We start from the raw sequence: 26,630 nt of genomic DNA on the forward strand, positions 1-26,630 counted from the left end.
AGCTCTACTAGTGACAGCGAAAGTATTTTTTTTATTTGTACAGATTTCTAAACCAAATCCCCCATACAGTAGGCATTATAGGTACTCATTGTGAGAAATGTTAAGACTTGTTGTGAAACGTGTAGCTGGATGTATGCATTTGACCAAACTAAAAAAAAAATAGATAACAGGCGGAGACATTATCTCTTTCATACGCTTAGCAAGATTTATAAGATTGTACATAAATAGTAAAAAAGAAACATGGTGAAATAAGTGATGACGGAATCTACATGTATATAATTTTTTTTTACTGGAAAAAATATATTGACTTTGAACTTTATTTTTGTGATGTCAAGTTTATTTTGAAAATAAATTTAACAAGTAGTCTGCCGGCTAAATAAAATGACAGAATCGAAGTTATTGTCACAAAATATACAATATTAACCCAAACAGCTAGCTGTTTTCAAAATCATTGAGACACTCATTGTACCTTTTGAAAAAATGGCTAAAATTTGTTTAAGTAGAAGTCTAAAAAATAATAGACTACGGATGATGCGCAATGAGTAATATGAATAGCTCCAGTTGACTTCGTCAGCAAAAACTTAGTTTACTACGGAAGTTTTCATTAATTGTGAATGAAAAAATATCACTTCCCGAAAATACTGTGAAATACTTTATTTTAGCTAGAAGTAATTTTCACAAAAATGATATTTTGAGTGTATTACATTGAATTTAATTTCACTGATTTTTGACGAGTTGAATGTAAAACATAGAAAAAAAGATATATTCGCTGGATTTTAAGTTCACTGAATCATCTCATCAGCGAAAATAGTGAAAATTAATTCCAAGCAAAAATAAAGTATTTTACAGTAATCAATTATGTAAATATAATTATAATACATATAGATGGTATATTAAACACATTACAAATGTGTGTCAGCCATTCAGCCATTCAGCAGGATATAATCAGGCCGACGATTCACCATTATCATTTCCATCCATCGAACGCAGAGGGATAGTATCTGCAGGGGAACTTTGTACCTGCATCATAAAAAAAAGTAAGGAATATAATGACGAATTGAACTAGATGAAAGACGTATTGCTGGCTTGATTTAGTCAGAGTAAGTATTGACCAAGTCAACACCCCAAGAGTAATTGACTATTATATTGTCATGAATTTGTTTTCGCGTATCTGTTAATCGACTTAATTAGCTGATTATTAGCTGAATTGCTGTGTTATGTCTGTCATCGTTTAGGCCTATTTGAAGTTTTGGACGGAACTTGGCTCAGTGATTTGGAACTAATTACCAGATAACCGTCGCGATTCTGACAGTTGGTATTCCATAGTTATTAATGTAGTGAACGATTAATCAAAAGAGATGACGTATTCAGTACTTAGTGTGATTTGCTTTATGATTGAAGGTTACGCCCTAGAGTCTTTTTACTGCTTTGTATGGTTAGAGTTTTGAAAATGAATAAAGAGAGTTTGAGTTGGTCTTGGGGAGCACAGCACGATAGACGCAGTAGAGAGAGGGGAGTCCGGGAGAGACTTGGGGCGAGCCTGGACGCAGTCTAAGAGAGTCTTGGGTCAGCCTTGTGATAGTCTTGGGGACTTCTCCCCAGGGCGCTGTGTCTTATAGAGTGCTCGATTGACCGACTAAGACGAGAGTTGAAACGTATTTCGTTGTGTGTGTCTTATTTGACTGTAAAGTTAAAGTGATTTTCCCGATCCCGCACCTCAAGGGGACGAGATATAGAGAGATGAGACGAGATTCCCCCTCTGACAAGTGTGGAGAAACCCGAGAGAAGAGAATTTTCCCCTTGATAATATCTACGACTAGTCCATTATCCATAATTGGTCAAATGTACAAGTAATATTGCTCCATTCAGTACGAATATAACACTTTACGGTCGTTTTGAGAATTATTTGGACAGTCAGTTAGCAATATATCTAGGAACTTTGCAAAATACTTGGGTCTTTTCCAACTCAGACTTGATGGCGCCGTTGTATTGACACGCGCACAATTGGGATCATTCAAATATCTTGCTAGATGCGGGTAAAACGCTATTTTCAAAACGACACACGTTGGTTACCATATATTAACAGGTTATATGTTGTATATGCATTCAAAGTGTTATTTTAAATTGTTATAACCATCTGAGTCCACCTGACATAGGACAATTTACAAAACAACTCTAGAGTGTTGAGTAACTCCAGATATTAATGAACTCGTCGTTGGCGGGAGGGCTCAAAGTAAAGTTTCTTAGCATTAGACGCGCTACAGTTTCGCGACAGTTCTGAGCCAAACTAAAAGTTGTTTTTACATTACTGGTGCATTATGTATCAAATTCAGATTTTATACCGAGGTGGGAGAGTACGTCAGGGATACACGGACGGAAAACTTTATTATAACCATTTGATGGACTTTGTCAAATCAAAAGTGCCTTCCTTGAGTAAATCACTTTTTCAACTGCAGTTTGAAAATGACAAGGGTATGACGACCGTTATTATGACTAGTCCATTTTTGTAACAGGTACAACTGACTAAAATGAGCGAGGGGTTGACATTTTTCGACAAATTTAAGCAAAACCCAACTTTGCAAAAAGTTGCAAGTCATTTTGCTAACTGACAATCCGAATAATTCTCAGAACGGCTGTAATATGACACACTTTCGGGATTCGCTGTACTCCTACATAGAACAAGACTCACATTTGCACTGATGTCAGCTTTTCCATCATCACCATGTGGTGCAGAATCTTTAACATCAAGCTCAATTCGGCTATAAAAATAAAAATGTACATGGTATTACTATTTCAGTTCTGATATAATTTGTGGGTGATCAGTCAAAATAGGTATTGCAATTATTTTTTTTTTGCATATAATTGTATAGCATAGAATTCAATGGACAAAATATTTCAAAGTGGTTTCGCATAAACGAATGAATTCTCTTAACTGAATTTAATGTGTTTTGAAATACGCGTATATATGGTGAAAAGACTATGATTGTAGCCGATTATATTATTGATTTTTCTTCAAGGATAATTGTTCAAATGATGTATAGCAACTACATTTGATAAGAGTAAAATAATTGTATCTGCCTGCCTGCCTGACAAAGATCTGATCAGGGTAATCAGCATAGCAAAAGAAAAAATCCCGATTCGAGTTCTTGGTTGCTATCATATGCAGAATTGTATTCATGAAGAATGCTTCACCAATGTGTATAATATTTCCTAAATCCGAATATGCTGCTGATGCGTGAATATGTTGCTTAACGCGCGGTGGTCGTCGTGCAGCGCGTGTTCGAATTTCATGTAAATAAATAATGTATTTTACACGCGCTGTATGCGTCGCTGTGAGACCCACATCGAACAGGACGCGGCGCGACGACTGCCACCCTTTAAATATGAATGTCTTACCGGAGCTATAATAAAGGTGAATGGGTTGCTGAAATATGAATATGTGGTTGCTAGAATGTGAATCTGACATTCTCCTTGCTGGATTGTGAACCAGTTGCCAAAATAACGAGTTATGCTGTTCAATTCACGGGGGCGGAGCTACGTTACATAATGTTCCACGTTGCTAAAACCCGCACTGTACTATGTAATTTATGGCACTGTGCGAGCTGCTGCAGAACACAGAATATCCCGTGAAAACTTCGTAGTTCGAAGAAACTGCTTAAACTCAACTTTGAAGCATTCCTGAGCAACTAAATTTGCATATGTTGCACATGTAGGGCTTACAAGTTGCATTGTTCAGGAGAGTCTCAACAACTATTCCAAAGTACAGTTTTCAGAGAGTTGTCGACCCTTGTTTTCACATTAGTGGTTGCCAGGCAGTGAAAATACCCGGATGTTTGCCACCGAGAATATAGAATTAATAAGCTAAGCACAACATAGCATATGGGCATGAGAACTGAACACTGAATATTCAATGAACACGAGATTGAGAGTTTCTGCTGAGATCGTTTTGGTTTCACTAAAGAAATCTTATATATATGAAATAACACTCACCATCTTCTCAACTATGATGGATACACATTTATAAACACACGTAGAATGACAATTATTGTAAACGTAGCATCATACAACTCTACTTTTTTTGAAATCAGGAAATGTGCTCGAAGTTTTGTATTTCACAGACGGATACTAGGAAAAACGACATTTAAACATACCTGTTAGGCTCGGAAAATTGTCCTCGGTGTGATTCGTGTGCTGACCCAAAGTCTCGAGTTCCACCTAGGCATTAAAACACACATACCGCACTTCTGGTAAATAACGTTTATTTTAAATGACGCCCTCAAGCACTACGTGATGCGAATAATTATATAACAAATACGTAAATTAGTGACAGACATGTTTATATCTACTGTGGTGTTATTTCGGCAAAGGGGTTTGGTAAAGCTGTACACTTTCTTGGGACTCACAACCAAACAGCGAAACAACAAAGTCCGGATTGAAATTGTAGTCGTTGTCTGCGCACGTTGTTCTTATTTGATTTGTTTCATGCGCTCAGTTGTATTTTAGTAAGATTTTGTAATCGTTCCTAACTCAATTTGACATGCAACCAACGAAGATTGTATATACCACATCAACTCTCGGGGCGGAGCCACGTCACAGAACGTTCTATTTTGCTTGGACGCGTGTCGCGAGATGCCCAGGAACGGCCGTCGAGGAGCTGGTGAAAACAACTAAGAACAAACTCAACTTTGAGGTCCTCCTGAGCAACCAAATGTCTTTATCTCGCACATGTAGGAACATTCTTGTCACAGTGCACAGGAGAATAAAAAAACTACCAAAAAAATGATGGTTGCCAGGCGGTGAAAATGCCCGGATGTCCACCGGAGAATTATTCAACCGTTTAAATGCCATGATTCCCCCCAAAAAGCAGTCCTAGTTGTGGACAAATTCGACTAATGTCTTTTTGAAAGGTTTAAACTGTATAATACCTTTTGATCCTGTCAGCGATTGTAAAATATTCATCATATCATCCATACGGGTCTGCATTCGTTCAGTTGATTCATTTAGCTGTTGCTTCATATCAGCCAGCTCACTGTGATTATCTCGTTCATATACCGTTTGTTCCCTTGGTGACGGAAGCACATCGACACTGCCTCTGTCTCCAGGGTGCTTACTTCTAGATAAACGTTCTGAGAGTTGATTGAGTTGTTCCTAAAACATTTAATGAACAAAACATACAAAAACATACTTGTAATAACAATGGCATAAGTTACTAGTGCAAATATAGATGTATGCAGCAATAAATAGCTTGGGAAAATAGGCTATTGAACCGACACAGCTATGAATATGTCAGTGGTTCTAGGGACATATCCACCGACAAACTGTAAAGTATATTCTACAGTATGAACTGCATTGGTCAGTTTGAGTATATATATATCATTTTGAACCGGTAGGTGTCGATAATGTTTTTTTTACTCAGTTTAATGGCAATTACATCTTGTGGTTGCTATGAGCGTTGGCGTGATTGCTAAGGACACGTGCACCTACTCCTATGATAAATGTTGATCCTATCCCTCTGGTAGCATATCTGTATTTATAATGGCTTGCTTGCAATAAATTGCATGCATATTAATGAGTACAAGAAAATAGTACACGTTGGCTCACATATAATATACTATGCCATATCGTAAAACAATGAACTATTAAACATGGTTGCCATGGAAGTGGTTGCTAGGGCTATGATGGCATGCAAAAGAGAATGTCTGAACACCAAATATGTAGGAAATCAGCTAGATATATCAAAGATTATGGTGTTTTTTTTACAACTCAGGGAAACGTTTTATTTAAAAAGATCTGGGGATTTTTTTAAATAATACATGCATCAATAGAAGCTTTGCATTCTGTGCCGATGCAGACTCAATATACATACCAACCTATATTGACAGGCGAAATGGTGGACGAAACAGCTCCACTTTGCTTTAAGAACATAACAGTATTAAAGCGTTTTTTAAAGAAAAAAATTGAATATACCGTCATGAAATGAACAAATCTGATAGATACATCAATGTACCAATATATCAAATAACAAAGCAATCAGGCTGGTAGTTCACCTCCACAAGACAACAACTGCATTTTGTGCATAATTCCTAAATTTCTAACCCAAACAATTACAACACATTTTATGCCAATATATGAATTTAAACTACCGTACATATAAATTATATAGGTGAAACGTTTTTTTTTTGCATATTTTTGGGGAATAGAATCAACAATGTAACAACCTCATCAGATATCAATCAGATAAAGGAATACAGCTCTTGAGATATCACAAATTGAATATGTATCTACTTAATTGAAACACCAAATCTATTAAAAAAACTACTAAGTGTAACACTTATCTCCTCGACCAGGTAGGCAATTGCACCAAACCTCAACTAAAAACGTTGGTTTTCACAACAATAAACCTTTTTTTCCTGCATATCTCCCAAATTTCTTAACAAAATATTAGACCTAATGTTATGTTCAAACTTTGCAATTATACAATACATCGCCATAAGTAAAAGTTGGCATATTTGAAATTCAAGTTTTTACATTCATACTACCCATTTTGCATAACATATATGATCATAATCCTCAATGTTATATTATTCTATTTTTGTCCAGGCAAAGCATAGAAAAAATAATTAACAACAAAATCGTTAAGAAAATTATTGTTTAGGTAAATGTCTCAAACTTAAAATGCGTTTGTAGCCACCGGTCACTACTACCAATTATTAATCCCAGCACTTCAATAATAATATTAATCTTAACAAAAACAATTGACTTTCTGCATGCTTGCTGAAAGCCTAATATTAAAAAATATTTTTAAGAAAGAAGTGTTTGTAACACATACAAGTATATTGTAAATGTAATAACAATATGAATGTAAATACAATAACCAAAACAATAGGTTTTTGTGCGATTACGATGCTGCTACCAAAGCTACCAATTACAATCAAACGAACACTGAATTCAAACTCAAAAAGACATGTCACATCGTCACACAGACTACTCGAACTGATGTACAATGAACACGGTCACATATAGAATAGTTAATTACCTACAATACTGTCTACCAGCTGAGACATCAACAGGCAAACGAAAAAACATAAGTTACACACTTTCGAACCCGTGATCATGTCAAGCGTCTCGCCACTACTAGCATACGCATTCTCTTTTTCTCTCAGTTTTAAAAGTGCTAACCTTTCTGACGTCCTTGACATTATATTGTGTTATAGAACTCGTAAGCAGAACTGAATTTTCCAAATGTTGGTAATGCTTTCCAAATACATAATGTGCTGAAACGGTATTATTCTTATATAATTTCCTTACCCCATTACGAAATGCCATCAAGATAAGCATTGTCTTACCTTGATTTGAATCGTCATTTTATTCATGCCTTCATTTTCTCTTGGAATGTCCTCATCATCATCATAAAATTCGTCCAACGGTGCACACTTCTCATGAATATATTTGTAAAACTTCTGCTTGTCATTTTCTGATAATTTATCTTCAAGACTGTGAATGATTTTAGCTCTCTCCATAAGTGCATTTGATTTCACGTTGTCATGAACTCTGAAAATAGAACAATTGCATGAATGGATATTGTGAGAAAAACAGCATAACTATTACAAGCTTGCTCATTTGGAATCAGGATATTGAAGAATGAATGATAATTCAGAATTGACACAAACTAATGATACACTCGCCGCCTGGTATGGTAATTTCTTGGCAAAATTGAGTAAACAATGCTTTTATTCACAATATGAAGCTAAGAATTTTAACCCATATCTTGAACAATATACCTGCTAGTCTCACTAAAATTGAACCTGGTTGAATTTTTGTTCATGATTGATATGTTGTAAGATGGTTGGGTTAAAGAGATGTTATGGTGCCCAAAAAAGAAGACAATTTTTGGTGAAATATATGGTGATATTGGCTAACCCATATTACATATAATTATCTCTATAGTGTGTCATCTGAACGTGACAGAATGGTTATTATTAACGTATTTTGAGAAACGTTTTCTAATATTTTTCAAAAATGACTATTCTTAGAAAAAATCCATAGAAGCAATTTAAAAAAAAATATTGCATTTTTGACACTTTTTAAAACCTATCAGTCATAATATATATTTTTTCAGTCACTGTTACAGCGGAGAACAATTATTTTCTTATTTGAGATATGGCATAATATCTCTGCCATAGGAACCTATGATAAAGGCATTATAATACTGGCACAATTCACACTATCCCATCGTCCGCCTGCACGGTGTTGCTTCGTTCGAACATTCCTCCCTCCACAACACCGTGCGGTAATTCTATTCATAACCGTGTATGTCACGTGGTTGCGCGATAGAAAGTTTACCGACCAATAGAAAGCTTTGTTACAATGACTACCAAAAAGCGCTTAGGGCTTTCCATTTCTGATGTCTTCATCTTCGGCTTCATTTCTGCCAATATATGTTGCAGTGACACCATGAGCTTTGAGGTATCACACCTACTCTTCTACAATACTCAACAGTGGCTCAACACTATTACCACGCTCGATGGTCGCAAGGCTGGTAAAGCATACTAACATAATGATTTACCATTTCCAGCGCGACTAAAAAACGAACACATCAGACTCGGAACTGAACGGCTTTTGTCCGAATATTGTATTGCCTCGACATCCAAGCCAACACAGCTTCCACTGTGCGAGCATTTTCACCGCCTGGCAACCATCATGGTGAAAACAAAGGCCAAAAACTCCCAGAAAACGGTACTTTGGGATGCTTGTTGACACCCCCTGAACCGTGTAACAAGATTACCCTGCATATGCAGCATATTTAAATTTGGTTGTCTAGGATTTCTTTAAAGTTAAGTTTGTGCTGTTTTTTCGATTTTAGCTGTTTTCAACGGCTTTTCGACCGGCGTTCCACAGCAGCTCGCACAAAGCCCATAAAAATGCATGGTAGAGTAGTGCGCGTCTTTAATAGCGTCTTGTGACTTAGCTCCGCCCCGACAATGTTGATAGCTTGGCCAAACGCGTTGATGAAAGAAGCAATATGATTGGCTGTTGGTAAACTGATTCTAAACTGTGAGGGCATTGTCACATACACATATTCCTAATGAAATACTTCAAGGTGATAGTGGAGTGCTTCGCCGGAACATTCACCTTGAAAATTCAAGATGCACTATCCGCTCAATACAAGTATTATTTTCTAGAAAATTAGGATTGTGACTCACAACCATTTTACGTCAATATTATATTGTACAATTTATTACTAAATGAATTAATTATGTGTATTTGCATTGATTCGCAGTCTTCAACTTTACGCCGCCTTACCTGACAAAGGTTTCACTTAGTAATGCAATGAAGAGATTCAAGAAGATAACTGCTGTAATTGCAAGATACGTTCCAACCAAAATATCAGTCATTACAGGATGTTCGTCTTTCAGACCCTGACCAACAAACAACAACATATTAGTGTTTAAGTAAAGAGACAATTAATTCAAATTTTTAATATGACTTGTCCATTGTTCAATGGTTTTCCAACTATATTTGATAGTGAATATCTATACTGAATTCCCTAATTGTGATTTACATAAAATAGATTAATTTGTCTAAACACACTACGTGGTACTTATGCGTAACTGACACATTATGACCTTATCTTCTAAAGATATGTTTTATTATTATACCTGATTTGTCAACTTGTTTACAAGGACAACCGCTCTAGAAACATAATTGACAATGATAGCAATATTTTTTACCAGATTATGCGACATTTAGGAAACATAAACTAAACCTATTTGACTGTTAACATAACAATCATTTAATGGACAATTGGAAATATTCAAGAGAACAACATTTATTGAATTGTGACAATACAGTCAAATGTAACGTTTTTGCGTAGTCAGTGTCCTTCATTCCAGTGGGAGTACCCCCCAATCCTGACATATGCGAGTTTCAAGATTACCAAAAGAAGAATCACATTTGAAAGGTGATGTATAGTGCGTTATTTATCAAATCTGAAATTTGATATTGTCGGTAACTATGTTCATGCCATGTCGTCGCTTTTAGAATACAGGCGATCACAGAACAATGGGGATGACTACCAAGTAAATCATTGCTTTAGTAAAGCCACACATTTTATTGAATCTTACATCATAGTTATATTCGTCAACCAGTGTCATCCGGAACAAACTGAACATGGTTTCTGACACAGTCTCAAAGCCATCTACATCACCCCCAAACATCATCCAAAATGCACACACTGTTGAATAAATAAATCAGACACTTGTTCGGTTGGTTTAAATTAGCATACTATACGTTGTCAATTACTGAAACGGCGCTTTATCATTGGTGGATGAATAGCATGTGATTCAGGTACATGTTCTATACGTAACCGATAAATAAGCGTCCACGCCTGTATCACTTCGCTGTATTATAATTGAAATCAAGGACTCCGCCTTTGTCCACTATATATTACTGTGCACGACAAAAACGCAAATTCTTACGGCTAATTGTTTGTGAAAAAACATCAACAAAAAACGACACGCCGTGGCCGTCGCATGTACAGGTGACTCTTTGATATCAAGCTTTTACGCAGTTCAATCAAAGATAAATAAAAGTTTTCTGGCACGTACCGTATGGAATATAGAATACAAAATACAAAAAACTGAATCTTGCAATATCACCAAGAATATTATACAACATTACAATGAACGGACCTGAAATAGAACAGTCATCAGAGAATATTATTATTTTAGAGTGGGATCTATTTGATGGACTACTGTGCATCTATCTTGTATTTTTTTTATCTTTAATGTTGTTTTTAATAGACTCCCAAATATGTGATTTAAACACAATATGTACAACTTATTATTTACTCTCGAAAATCTACAACTATTATTATACGTGTTGTAGGGGATGGGATGGAGTCGCACCGACAGCAACAGAAAGTTTAAGTATGACACCACACACGTACCGATTACAAGTAAATGGACGAATTCTAAATAAGTCCACCGTTATATTATGAACAGAAAAACATGTCAAGGTTCCCTTTTAATTAATTTCAATTAGTACATCTTGGTTTCGAAAGCAGGTAAAGAGCAGGCTTGGAGATGACAGTCCTGTGAAACATAATTATATTTAATGTTATGTTTATATTAGTTGCCTACCCCGACTATAACCATCATTCTTATTTATAATAATTACAAATATTACCTAAAGATGTAAACGCCCTCGCTGGTTTAAATAATCTAATCCACACGAAGATTACAGTGAAAGCAAAAAGTCGTATGTGTAATTTTGCGGCAGCACTTGCGTAATCCTCAAAGTTCGGGGATTCTGTTGTAGAGCCATCCCAGATGGTTTTATTTTCTTGCCATGGCGGATTACAAAGTTCATCAGACACAGCGGCTATATCCACTAAATGCAGTACAACTACTATCACTAGTAGGACATACACAATCCAATCATATATGTTCCTGTTAAAATTATAACGCACAATTTATACATGAGCTGAGGAACAAACATTGCCTGACATTTGACAATTTCGTTTCACTGTGATTAGTCAGGAATTTGAATATTGATAGCCGATTGAATTACAACCAAATTACGTAACGTAAACCATTTACATGAATTTCAAATGTACAATTCAAAAATCAAACGACTATAGCTAATTTGAGTACATCACGCGAGAGTTAGACGCATAACGTCAAAGCACGTGTTGTTGTACTCAATTTTGTTTTAACCACAGGTAAATAAACGACACAGAACGTCGCAAATGTGATGTACACCTTGGATTAAATATGACAACATCATAGTGCCTTCCGTATATTCAAATGAGTATCCTCTTACCAAAAATCGCGAAAATATGGAGCTGACTTTTTATCTACTTCGCCACGTTCGTTTTCCAGCCACCCCTTTTCCTCTGGCCATTGTTCAAGTTGATCACAATGTTCCAGATCATCATCTATGATTTTCTTCTTCCATTCTTGCCACTTCTGTAAGGACATGAAGTATACTGAATCATTAGTGAGCAGGCAGATGTTGAGCTACACATTCCCATATTCCATGGTATACACGTTGATGTTTTACTATTGGCTACGTATCCATCATGATCTGAACATTGAATCAGACAAATGTCTGATGGGCAATCTAGTGACAGTTTGTGCAAAATAGAAGCATCATTATCGACATAATACTTAAGCAATGAAAATGTTATTTTTGAAAAGGGCGGTGGTCGTCGCAAAACGCCTGCGCGAGATATGGGTCTCATATAAACAAAGATGGCACAGATCTACGAGACATTTATAAGCTGAAATTAGGTATTTTTTAGGCGATTGAAAGGTATCGAAGGAGTCACCGGCGGTATTAGTGCAAGTCGCAACCTGCTCAAACTCATACTTTAGATTGGTTTATAGGACAATCAATGTTTATTAATACCGTTGTCGACCTGCGTGTAATTTCGTTTGCCAATTTATATCATTCCGTCGCTAAAAGGAGAAGATTATTTCAAGTCCAAGTTCAAAAACACAAATCCAGAGAGTCGCATTCAAAAAATAATATGTAACTTACTTTGATTTTTTGTTGTGATGAATGGTACTCCTTTAGTTCTTCAAAGATGAGAATTATGGTATAACCACATGCTATAATCTAAAATTAAATTAAAATCACGATGATTATAATGGTATAACCACATGCTATTATCTATGATCAGATTAAAATCAATGCTATACGTGTACAAATAAAAACGTTAAAGGGGAACCGCTCAATCCCATGGATTGCATCAAAGAATCATGGGACACTATTGTTTATGTTGTTTATAATGTTAATCTATCTTTTGTTATCCATTGTTATTTTAATCCAGAAAGTAAATTTGTTGTGAGATTAGGCTTAAATGGAAGGTGCCCCTTTAAAGAACTGAAACATGAAAGTTCCTCTCTTTAAAATATAAAGAACTTTTAAAACGTCCGATCAGATTTCATACTCGCGCACCGGGGTCAACAAATAACACGGGGTCAACAAATAACACGGTGTCAACAAATAACACGGGATCAATAAATAACACGGGGTCAATAAATAACACAGGGTCAACAGATAACACGAGGTCAACAAATAACACAGGGTCAACAGATAACACGGGGTCAATAAATAACACAGGGTCAACAAATAACACGGGGTCAACAAATAACACGAGGTCAATAAATAACACAGGGTCAACAAATAACACAGGGTCAACAAATAACACAGGGTCAACAAATAACACGGGGTCAATAAATAACACAGGGTCAACAAATAACACGGGGTCAACAAATAACACGGGGTCAACAAATATCTCATGGCGTGTATCGAATATCGTAGAATATAACAAAGATAAAACATTAGGATGCCGTGGTATCACAGTTGCTCATAAGATAAATATATGTATCACTATAGCAACTCACCCACAGTATTACGCGCCATACATCTCCAGGGAAATCATAACAGCCCCGAGCATCTGGTTTTGCCAATGCTAATACAGTCCAGCATAAAATAAGTAGTAGGTCTAATAAGAAACGTTTCCAAGCACCTTTCCTGGAAACAAAATACATGGACACAAATGTGTGGTGTATAAATTAAATTCTGTCAAATTATGATTGTATAAGGAACATGCAAGAACTTTTCCAATATTTGCTTATTTCTTCTAGTTCATAAAGATTACAAACAGAAAGTTATGGAGAATTTCATTTCAACATCATTTGTTAAATATTATTATTATACATCTGTGACATAAGCTACAGCGTGTCGTACTTTTGCAGTATTACACTGGGTATTGGCATGCTTCCATATTATGAAAGGGGAATCCCAAATATGGAACGATTACGCACGTGAGCGTCTTCTAATAATAAAAACAAACATGGCAGCCCTCGGGGTTTGACCGGACCCTACAAAAAACATTTGCTAAAGTGTTCAAAACTTGTTGGATTTCGACATACCTACGATGTATCTTATAAGGTTATTAGGAGGATGTCCCAAAGCATGCACCAAGACAGTATGCGATCGTATCGACCTCCGCTGCGCGTCGGTCGATACTCCGGCTTTACTATGCATACTATATGGTATCGTAATAACCTCATATTAATCCCCCAAACATGGCATCGAAACAATATCCGCCGCTCGTGAAAAAAAACAAAAAAAAAAACTGTACGGTCATGTTCGAATGTGTTTCGGATGAATACCTTACTTGAAAACATTCCAACATATTTACGTCACGTTATGTATAACTCCGAAGAAAGTTTCGCCGCGGCGAATATGAAATTGTGCAAGGAACGCAAACGAATGCTTTTCGCTAGCATTTGGGGTTGTTGCATCTCGTTAACTCATGAATAAATGTAGAAAAGGTTGTTAATAAAGTTATGACTTAGGCTGTTCGGGATCGCATAGATGTCACACGGCCTCCGTGCATAATTTGCGGTGTTATGTATACATACCTTGCAAATTGCTCCCATTTGACTTCTATGAGTTTCGTGAAAACAGGGTGTGTAATTAAATCTAGTTGATTATTCTCAACAATAACTTCCATCTGTAAGTGAAACATTAACTGTTTAGTCGTAACCTATGCGACTACATAGAGGGCCACATCAATCAATTGAGATCGAGCATTCCAGCACTATTCACGATCCTGGTCAAATAATGCGAATACATCTGTAGCTATGAACGCATTGATCTGTCAGACGTTGCCATAAATCAGCTATATTTATCAAAACAACATTAAGAAATATGCGGGGATTTTATATTAGTAATTACTTACAGGGGTTAGACCAGGTTTCGCATCCACACCTGTGAACAAAAGAAAACAAAAACACAAACCAGTTTGCATACATAATACAAACGTAGTACACGTTGGTGTAAGTCAACGTTTACTTACAAATGCGACAATCAAATATAGCTTTCCAGAGTAATTTGAGATAACAAGATTCCAGGCTAACTTCTTGTTGCATTACTGAAACGTGTGGATGAGCATTGTCGCATATGTGGGCAGTGGGAATTATTGTTTCTCTGTCCATCTATCTGTCCATCTCTCTGTCCGCGTGTTCATACCCCCGATTTGGGGCTTCAAGACTCCAAGGTCACTGTGCTTCCTAAACTATAGAACTACATGTACTTGCATATTCATAAGTACGTGATGACATCACCGCGGAAACGCATAGCGCTTCAATGGAGTACGTGCAGAGCTTACACTTTATTTATCGCCACCATATATGGGCATTATCGATGACCTGATACGTGAATGCATGCTTTTCATTGGTCAACCACTTGACTCATTGTCATATACCTTCCGGATGATCAAATGGGGGATACAAAAGGGACTCTTTTCTGTCTTGGTATGGTATGGTATGGTATGGTATGGTGAATTTCGTTGCATTTCTCGTGAATATTAGAATCACATTTTCCAACACGTGGCGTTATTCTCAACGGTATTTCTGGTAATTATAGTCAGAAATACCACCGAGAAATTATAGGAGCGACGCCAAAGTGCATGAAAAATAAAAAGCGATAAAAGCATATTTCTTTACTCATATCACACCATCAAAACTATAACCAGTCGATAATAACTTAGCTGAGCACTCACCAAAGCAAAAAGCAGGCCCCACTAAAGCGACGTCATTTGGTCACGTAAGTTTGTCCTCTTCAATCTGGAGAAAATGGCTGCCACTGAAATTACGTACGGTCTAGCGACCTGAATCCCAAGAAAACCAACATCAAACCGATCATCTGTTGACGGTTTTGTTCTGATAAGTGTTTAATAAACTTATTAACGATTGGTGATAGTTTTGATGGTGTAATATGAGGAGGAAAAAATGCGCTTTTAATGACTTTTATTCATGTGAGGAACCCGAGTTCTTCTTTATTGATAAAATCCCAGGACACCATATGTAGAAGATATGAGTAAAACATGATCACAAAGACTAACTATCGGCAAACTTATTGAAATACCACGTGACTAACCAGGTTTCCGTGTTTCCAGTTGATTCAAATAGTAGAACTGTTTGCGATTTTTGGGATTCTTTACATGGAATTGATTTAACGCTTCTTTTGCCTGAAACAGAAAATAATTAAATTAATGATACTAAAGCGGATTTAATTTGTAAAACAGTCTAGCATAACTCATCAATATCCCGTTTTCTTTATAATGAACTGTTTTCAGGGTTCATGGTGTTAAAATAAATATGCCAGGCACATTAAGTTTGAAAGGAATAACAAAATAACAAACATTCTTTTCAGTGTTTTGAATTTTGACTATGACAACTTTTCGGCAACTATGACGACTATCGCTAATGCGGATTCCGCAAGAAGTTCCCAACAGGTTTCAAAGAAGACAGAAACAAAACAAAACAACAACATAAAAACGAGTATGCATTTGTTAAACAACGCTTTACCACTTGTGACATTTTTGATTGCATTACAACAATACAGGATTCGCCGTTCTTATCAATGAGATCAACTTTAGCACCAATATTCAGAAGATAACGACAGGTCACACTACGATCTAAATAAACAAACAAACAAACAAAAATGCCGAGATATGATATCATTCATATAGTGTTGTGCTGTCTATATTATTGTTGTATGGTATTTATAGTACGTTTGAATGTATACATTCATATTTTCGAGAGGACCTCAGATGCTTTTCGAATAATAATATATTTTTACCCACTACTTTATATTTTGTAAAAATAAAAAAACATTTTCACCGACTTGTAACAAATAACGATTTAGTTTAATAAAAGTCCGCCATTTTGCATGTTAAACTCAGGACGAACTATGGTTTTGATCATCGTTGAAATGCAGTAAAAAACCTAAATGTCGACACAAAATACGTCTGGGAGACAACTTTCAAATCGAGCAAATAAAAAGTGTAGCTCACCCCCCATAGCTGCCACCATTATTGGTGTTCTTCCATTGTTCCCGGCAGTGTTTACATCTGCGCCACGCTTGTATAATACACCCAGGGCCTCAACTGCGTCATATGATGCAGCAATGGCCAATGGAGTCAGTTGTTGTCCATAAGTCTTGTGTTCTATTTTAGCTGTTCAATAGAATACTAGAGGTTAAAATATATTGGAAAGATCTTCGAAAGAAATTAGCAAACAGAATATAAGATTCGGAATTAATTCGGAAACAAATTTACTACTCCCATTCCCACATCGGAACATGTTGATAATTGAATGACGTTGAAATAATTTAGAACTGTCGGCGTGCAATCAACATCAGATTGCAAATCGAGGTCATATATAGAATGAATTGGCGGCATGAATAAGCCTGTGCCCAGTAAATATTTTGACAGAGAAGCTGTGCAGGATCACAGCTTGAGAAAAACGCAGTTTCAGTTCATACTAAATTCACAAATACAATTATGAGATATATTATACCAGTGCTATAAATACATTATTGTGACGATACCCTATTTAAGTTAGTCATGTCTAAATAGAGCCTAACACATGGCTATTTGATATGATCATGCGTTCAAAGTTATGCCCACGTATATATATTCCATATATATATATTTTTTATTATCGTCATATCAGCTTAATACATTACTTAAATAATAATATTTGTATACACTTCAGAAGAACACTTTATACGGGTTCAACCGTATCAATTAGTGATGCTGTCCATTTCTTACTTGCCTTTTCATAATTTAGATGTAGTTCATTATTAATGGTTGTTTTGAGCTGGGACATAAAAAGCAAAATTCGTTCTTGGGGCGCATTTATTTTGCACTATCTCTTAAAGAGAGAGTGCATGACAATAGTTAGAATTTGGTCGATAATTAATATGTTTGTTCCGGTAATAAGTGTTCTCATGTTTAACATTACGTCAGTGTCAAAGTAAATAAAGATAAAACATCTGGTTTTGCCCCAGAAATTCCGTACATCAATACAAATATAGAATATATGGAGATTGTCTTCAGCGACGAAACACTTATCACAGAATGGTGTGCTTCGTATTTTCTATTTGTACAGATTGTATCCATTTGGCAAGATACAATGAATAAATTTAAATATAAAATTTGACAGTTTTCTGTCATAAGTAGTGTACATACATCTTTTCCCCCAAATATGTTTCCAATATTCAGCTGGTATGTCACACTTTTTTGACCACATATATTCAACATAAAGTTTTTCAATTTGTTGTTGGGTCAAATTTGCGTACATCAACTTTGAAGTTATATTCAAAAGCATACCGTCATCATTATTAGTGTTAATACCAGATTCCGTGACACTCCCAAGCAAACTTATCCATGGTTTCAGGGCGTTACAAAGCATGTAATATTCATTTACCCAGTTAGTCTTGTTATATAAATGACGTAGAATCTTGTCCAGGTCTATTTTGTTAGCAGTTATTATGTCTTGCATATAGATAATATTAGACTTAATCCAGTTAGAAAAAAATATGGGTTTTCCTTTGTAAACAATAAATCTATTACGCCAAATAATTTGTTTTAATGTAGATTTGGTGCAAATTTGTTTAGAAGGTATAATATTTGAATGGTGTAATGCATGAATCATTTCTTTATAAAATGCTGGCAGAGATCCAAGATCAGGACAGTGTTGGGGATTTGAAAAATTACAATGAAAAATTATTTTGTGCATGTTATTTTTCCTGAGATAGACAAATGGTATTAACTTCCAACTGGGTTCCGTTTCTTTATCTGGATTTCTTGTCAGCAGTCTTTTTACCCACGCTGCCTTTAACGCTTTATATCTATTATTTTGATACCACCTTGATCATAATATGCTATCACAGCCTTTCTTGATATTCTATGTATTTTACTCCCCCATACAAATTTGAAAAACATAACATCAATCTCTTTCAGGGAATTATAGCTATAATCCATAATGGATAAAATACATGTTAATTGTGACAGGGCGAAAGTCTGCAGAATTGCCATTTTACCATACAGGGTAATATTTCGTTTTCTCCAGGGCATAAGATTTTTTTCTATCTGGGCTATCTTAACTTCCCAAATCCTATTTTTTCAAAGTGTTAAGTCTGTATAGAAGTACACCCCCAAAGCTTTAATCGGCTAATTAGGCCAGTTGATATTTCCCAGACACTTTTTCCAGTTTTTCCATTTCCCGATCCACATATCATCTGTTTTAGTGTTATTTAAAAGTGTCCCTGCCACATTGCTGAATCATTTGACCGTTTCAATAGCTTCATAAAAACTATTATCATTTGCTAAAAACAGGGTGGTGTCATCAGCTACTTGGCTAATTTTAATTTGACTTGCCACAATGGTATTGATGATATTAATCCCTTCTATTTTTGGATTATTTCTAATTGTAATAGCTAGGATTTCAACCACTAAAAGAAAAAGTAGGGCTGACAGAGGACAGCGCTGTCTGATACCTCTAGTGGGCTTGAAATTCCTAGATATATGACCATTGTTAATTATGACGGAGTTTATGTTTGTGTACATAGTTTTGACATAATTAATAAAACTTTGGCCGAAATTGAATTTTTCAAGAGTCTTGAATAGAAAAAGTAGTTCGACAGTATCGAATGCCTTTCTAAAATCTAAGAAAAGAATGATTCCTGGCAAATCTTCGATGTCAGTATACCATATAATGTCATAAATCAGTCTAATGTTTTGTCCAATGAACCGACCAGGAATATATGCAGTTTGGTCCGGATTAATCATTTTATGGATAAATTTCTTCATTTTGTGTGCTAAAACAAAGGCTAGAAGTTTATAGTCTACATTTCAGAGACTAATAGGACGCCAATTGTCAAAATTAGTTTTTTCATTGTTTTTATGCAAAAGCCTTAATATTGCTATACGCTGAGACTGTGCCAGTTCCCCGTTTTGTAAGCCATTCTTAATTGAACCATGCACCAATACACCAATAGATTCCCAAAAGGTTTGATAAAACTCAACTGGGAGCCCGTCCAAGCCAGGCGATTTGTCTTTTTTCATTTTAAAAATATCCTGTTTACACTCGTCTAATGAAATTGGTAAATCAAGTTGAGCTTCTTCCTCGTCTAATAAACTGCTATTTACCTGAATGTCATCAAGGTATTCTCATATAGTTTGTATGTTTGGATTGTTTGAAGTGTACAATTTACCTGAATGTCATCAAGGTATTCTCATATACTTTGTATGTTTTGATTGTTTGAAGTGTACAATTTACCTGAATGTCATCAAGGTATTCTCATATAGTTTGTATGTTTTGATTGTTTGAAGTGTACAATTTACCTGAATGTCATCAAGGTATTCTCATATAGTTTGTATGTTTGGATTGTTTGAAGTGTACAATTTACCTGAATGTCATCAAGGTATTCTCATATAGTTTGTATGTTTTGATTGTTTGAAGTGTACAATTTACCTGAATGTCATCAAGGTATTCTCATATACTTTGTATGTTTGGATTGTTTGAAGTGTACAATTTACCTGAATGTCATCAAGGTATTCTCATATAGTTTGTATGTTTTGATTGTTTGAAGTGTACAATTTACCTGAATGTCATCAAGGTATTCTCATATACTTTGTATGTTTGGATTGTTTGAAGTGTACAATTTACCTGAATGTCATCAAGGTATTCTCATATAGTTTGTATGTTTTGATTGTTTGAAGTGTACAATTTACCTGAATGTCATCAAGGTATTCTCATATAGTTTGTATGTTTGGATTGTTTGAAGTGTACAATTTACCTGAATGTCATCAAGGTATTCTCATATACTTTGTATGTTTTGATTGTTTGAAGTGTACAATTTACCTGAATGTCATCAAGGTATTCTGATATAGTTTGTATGTTTTGATTGTTTGAAGTGTACAATTTACCTGAATGTCATCAAGGTATTCTCATATACTTTGTATGTTTTGATTGTTTGAAGTGTACAATTTACCTGAATGTCATCAAGGTATTCTCATATACTTTGTATGTTTTGATTGTTTGAAGTGTACAATTTACCTGAATGTCATCAAGGTATTCTGATATAGTTTGTATGTTTGGATTGTTTGAAGTGTACAATTTACCTGAATGTCATCAAGGTATTCTGATATAGTTTGTATGTTTTCATTGTTTGAAGTGTACAATTTACCTGAATGTCATCAAGGTATTCTGATATAGTTTGTATGTTTGGATTGTTTGAAGTGTACAATTTTGTGTAAAAGTCAACAGAGTGCTGCAAAATTGGACCATTACCCGTGATGTTATTTTCTGATATATTCAGTTTAGTAATGACGTCATTACAACGTCGTTTACGTTCAAGGTTCAGGAAAAACTTAGTTGCTTTCTCACCTTCCTTAAAGTACATTGCCCTCGCACGTATTTGAGCGCCCCTAGCTTCGTATTTATAATAATCCTCTAATTGGTTCTTAATTCTCTCGTAGTCATTCAACAGGTTAACATCTAAACTATCATCAATTAGCTTATCAAGACGAAGTAATTCTCTCTAAAGCATTTCTCTGCCTTTCCTTCTTGTTTTGCGCTTGTTTGCGTATAAAAGATAGACAATTCTTTGATTCTTATTTTACAGATTTCGAGGATCAGCTGTGGTGAAATGCCATCGAATTTAACTTTCACATTTTCAATTTCGTTTTGTAAGATTGTTCCTGTAAAATGCTAGTATTAAGACGCCAAACACCCCGCCCTCTATATACCAAATATTGATATTAAATCAGTAATCGGGAAAACGAAGTAAAATGCTGGACGTAAAAATAGGTTTATTGTAATGAAATATCATCTATCCAAATCTCTGCAAAACACAAAAAAAGAAAACAAAAAATGCAATATGAAAACAATTTTAATTTTAACTAAGGCATACTTGAGTATACGCTGCCGCTCGATTTATCTCAAATGGTGGAATGATAGTTCTAGGGCCCATTGTATTTTAACCTGGACGCGTCCAGAACCAATCGTTTTGAGTTTATTTTGTTTCCCGATTTCGATCGTTTTATTGTTGTTTCCATCTCTAAAAACAGGAGAATAGGTGGGGTGTTGTTACAATAAATAACAACACACACGACCGGTTCGCTATACCGCCGTGGCAACGCCATGTAAAACTCCGAACTTAATTTACACCCAAAACGTTTGGAATTATCCAATACGCGGGAGTCTGCAACAAATATGTTCATGACTGACCTCCCTTATCGAGTAGAAACTTCACCATTTCATGATGATTTGTCGCTGCAGCCACGTGAAGTGGCGTTCTTCCGTCTTTGTCACCAACATCGACATTGGCGCCTTTATCAGCAAGAAATCGGGCGACGTCAACATGCCAGCTACTTGCTACCTGTGTTGTGAATTCAAAGAAAACGATAATCGATGTTTACTCAATAACGTTATTGAAGATTTAGATCGAATTAGATCTTGAGAGATTTTTGCATAATCTCGCGATATGATTAGAACAACGAACGACATTTACATAACCACACGCAATTTAAGTAATTCAACTCAGCGACAACTACTTGATTAAAAAACCAACTAATAAATAATGACATTCCGTGAATTTTGTGATAATATGTAAGCATGCATTCTGAATACCTCATGCATAACAGTTTGTCCATATTTGTCCGTACAATTAACATTGGTGCCTCTTCCTAAAAAGCTTTCTACACGTTCTAATGAAACGTTTTCCTCTGGTGGCAAATCTTTAAAATATAATATGAGTTCTTCATTGACCTTTGAGTCGCAGTCTCCCAGTCCTTTGTAAATACGGTTGTCGTCATTGTTGTCTGTCGAAACAATGATAAACATATTGCGAGTAAAAAAACACAAATGTATCTTGACCTCTGGGTCACATCTCATTTGCATATTGTAAGACGACGTGAGTCGATAAATAAAGATGGCTGCATTACTTAGTTGAATCTGTTGTTTGTGTTAAATCCGACGCATCCGGCATTTAAATATCGGCCGCGATCGTTCAATTGGCGACGAGGACGGGATCGAAGTCACAAGTTTAATTTGAGATGGCTTCAAATATTGATATTGGTAGCATTCCACCGTTTGATTGCAAAAGTGACCCCACTAGCGTATCGACTAGATGGAAAAGGTGGAAGAAAGCGTTCGAGTTCTATATCGTCGGAAAGGGTGTCAAAGATGACAACCAAAAGAGAGCCTTGCTGTTACACTGTGCTGGCATGGACGTACAGGACTTATTTGAGACACTTTTTGATCCCGGACCTGGAAACTTGCCTGAAGGACAACAAGACGATGCAGGTAATTACGAGAAAGCGTTACGAACATTGAACGCGTATTTCATACCTCAGCTAAATGCAATATATGAGAGACATGTGTTTCGTCAAATGAAACAAGAGGAGGGTGAAACTATAGATCAGTTCATTTCAAGACTGCAACGTCAAGCACAAAATTGTGAGTTCACAGATACTGATGAACAAATCAGAGATCAAGTTATAGATAAATGCAAGTCGTCATTTTTTCGCCGTAAGCTCCTAGAAAAGGGAAAATCCCTAACCCTAAAAGTGGTGCAAGACACAGCACGGGCCTTAGAAGTAGTTGATGTTCAATTAAAGACTATGGAAGGTGAATTTAAACGTGAAGTCAACCAAGACCATAACGGTCAAAGGTCACAAAAGAAGCCAGGGAGAGCGAAAAAGAAATGTTATCGTTGTGGTAAAGAGGGACATTTCGCCAGGGATAGGGAATGCCCAGCAAGATCTGCAAACTGTGACAAATGTCATCTAACAGGACATTTTGCAGTAGTATGCAAGACTAAGAAACATACCAAAGGTAACGCAGAGAAAGTTGGTACACAGGGAAACTCAGACAAAGAGAAATTGTATTGTGTACAGACAAATGGTGACTATGTGTTTGCTGTTCAGCCAGAAAATAACTCAAACGACACCGGTGTGATTAGTGTCACGGTGGGTGGAGTAGTTATTTCAGACATGCTCATTGATTCTGGAGCAACATGTAATGTGATTTGTGAAACAACATGGTCTACCTTGAAACAAAAAGGAATTTTCTGTCAAGCTGAGAGGTCAACACAGTCGCTGTATTCTTATGGAGCAGATAAGCCATTGGAAGTCCTTGGGAAATTCCAAGCCACTGCTCAAGTTGCTAATAATATGACAAATGCTGAATTTATCGTGTTTAAAGGCAAAGGTCGTTCACTGTTGGGACGAAAAACAGCACAAGAGCTTGGAGTGTTGAAGCTTGGACTGCAGGCAAACATGATTCACACACAAAATGTGCGTGATAAATTTCCTAAGTGCTTTAATGGGTTAGGAAAATTGAAAGATTACCAGGCGAAGATCCACATTGATCCAGACATACCACCGGTGGCACAGAAACCACGGAGAACACCATTCAGCCTCAGAAGCAAAATAGAGGACAAGCTGACTGAATTGATTAAATTAGGTGTGATAGAGAAAGTAAATGGGCCCACACCATGGGTCAGCCCAGTTGTAGTAGTACCAAAACCATCTGGAGATGTCAGACTATGTGTAGATATGCGTCAGGCAAATCAGGCAGTAGTCAGAGAGAGACATCCGATACCTACCGTAGATGAAATATTAGAAAGCATGAACCAAAGCACGGTCTTTACAAAGTTAGACCTCAAGTGGGGGTTTCATCAGATCGAGTTGGAGGAATCGTCTAGAAGTATCACAACATTTGCTACACATAACGGTTTGTTCCGATATAAACGGCTGATGTTTGGCATTAGTTCTGCCCCAGAACTGTACCAACACATCATACAACAAGTATTGACTGGATGTGATGGAGCCGTAAATATATCTGACGATGTGGTGATACATGCTCCTGACAATGAAACCCATGACCAAAGATTAATTGAAGTTCTGAAATGCTATGAAGAAAAGGGTCTGACACTGAATGCGGAGAAATGCGTATTTCGAATGTCTCAGTTAGAATTCTTGGGAAGTATGATAACTAGACATGGTATCCGTCCAACTACAGAAAAAGTAGAAGAAGTCTTAAATGCTCGAGCACCAGAGAATTCAACAGAAGTGAGAAGTTTTCTGGGATTAGTAAATTTCTCTGCACGATATATAACTAACTTAGCCACAGTAGCCGAGCTACTCCGCAAATTAACACGCAAAGGAACCAAATTTGAATGGCAAACTGAACAACAACAATCATTTGACCGCTTGAAAGATGAGTTAGCTAATGCGCGGACTTTAGCCTACTTTGATCAGAATGCTGAAACTACAGTGATTACAGATGCTAGTCCAGTAGGACTAGGCGCTATCTTGATACGGAAACAGAACAGTGAAAATAGAGTTGTGTGTTATGCCAGTAGAAGTCTGTCAGATGTAGAAAGGAGGTACTCTCAAACAGAAAGGGAGGCCCTTGCCATAGTTTGGGCTTGTGAGAGATTCAATTTATACTTATGTGGTATTGAATTTAAGCTGTTAACAGACCACCAGCCGTTAAAGGTGATATATTCACACAAGTCAAAGCCATCTGCGCGAATTGAACGTTGGGTTCTACGTTTACAGCCCTACAACTTTACTGTGGAATACATACCTGGGTCGAAGAACATCGCAGATGCACTGTCTAGACTGGTTGACAATAATAAGAGTGAACATAGTGATGACACGGAGGAATACATTCGTTATGTAGCAGAATATGCGGCACCACATGCGATACCAATAAGATTAATAGAACGAGTGTCTGAACAGGATGAGGAAATTACTGAGCTTAGAGAATGCATAGCATTGGGTAATTGGAATAATTGCCCTGCTGCTTACAAGTCAGTTAGAAATGAGCTTACTGTGTTAGGAAAACTGGTACTCAGAGACACTCGATTAGTCATTCCTAAGAGTCTGAGAAAGCGAGTTATAGACTTGGGACATGAGGGGCACCAAGGAATCGTAAAGACGAAGCAACGCTTGCGCACAAAAGTTTGGTGGCCACGCATTGATCAAGATGCAGAGCTAAGATGCAAGTCTTGCCATGAATGTCAGTTGGTGACACAGTCATCTGTTAGTGAACCGATTATACCTACCCAACTACCTACAGGTCCTTGGCAAGAAGTGGCATTAGATTTATTGGGGCCACTACCAAATGGTGAATACATACTTGTTGTCGTTGATTATTACAGTAGATATTTTGAGGTGGATTTCATGAAGACTGTAACATCAGAGAAGATAATAGAACGTATCGATTCTCACTTTTCTTCACATGGGTATCCAATTGGTTTGAAATCGGACAACGGTCCTCAGTTCATTTCAGAGGAGTTTGAAAACTACCTAGAAGAGTGTGGCATAAGACATAAACATACAACCCCCCTATGGCCTCAGGCAAATGGAGAGGTAGAAAGACAGAATAGATCTCTCTTGAAAGTGTTGAAGATAGCACAGCTTCAGAAACGCAACCTGCACAAGGAGTTAAATAAGTTCCTTCTAGCATATCGGTCTACACCGCACACGACAACAGGAATGTCCCCAGCCGAAGCAATGTTCAAAAGAAAGTTAAGAACAAAGCTTCCAGAAACAGGGGAAAACAGGTTGAGAGAAGATGACAGAATGATAAGAGATAGAGACACTGAACTAAAACAGAAATCAAAAGATTATCTGGATGCGCATAGAAATGTAAGAGAAAGCAGCATCCAGCCAGGAGACAAAGTATTACTACATCAGAGGCAAAGAAACAAATTATCCACACCGTATGAAAAAATGCCATACAAAG

General features: G+C 36.4%; 1 protein-coding gene across 1 annotated transcript; it reads right to left on the bottom strand.

Annotated features, from left to right (window-relative positions):
• Positions 1 to 945: 945 nt before the first annotated feature.
• Positions 946 to 22,715, bottom strand: LOC102805363 (uncharacterized). Its single transcript, XM_006812493.3, has 19 exons — positions 22,503 to 22,715; positions 22,101 to 22,251; positions 16,877 to 17,038; positions 16,389 to 16,498; positions 15,958 to 16,048; positions 14,759 to 14,787; positions 14,439 to 14,530; positions 13,413 to 13,542; positions 12,544 to 12,621; positions 11,824 to 11,969; positions 11,188 to 11,450; positions 10,608 to 10,691; positions 10,125 to 10,234; positions 9,304 to 9,419; positions 7,347 to 7,551; positions 4,926 to 5,148; positions 4,152 to 4,215; positions 2,690 to 2,759; positions 946 to 1,020 (listed from the first exon to the last, which is right to left on the bottom strand). Exons 1-19 carry the CDS (start codon positions 22,713 to 22,715, stop codon positions 946 to 948), a joined length of 2,412 nt encoding a protein of 803 aa, XP_006812556.2.
• Between the last annotated feature and the right edge of the window lie 3,915 nt (positions 22,716 to 26,630).

This window comes from Saccoglossus kowalevskii, chromosome 18 (assembly GCF_978046115.1).
Source record: "Saccoglossus kowalevskii chromosome 18, keSacKowa6.1, whole genome shotgun sequence".
Taxonomy (NCBI): Eukaryota; Metazoa; Hemichordata; class Enteropneusta; family Harrimaniidae; genus Saccoglossus; species Saccoglossus kowalevskii.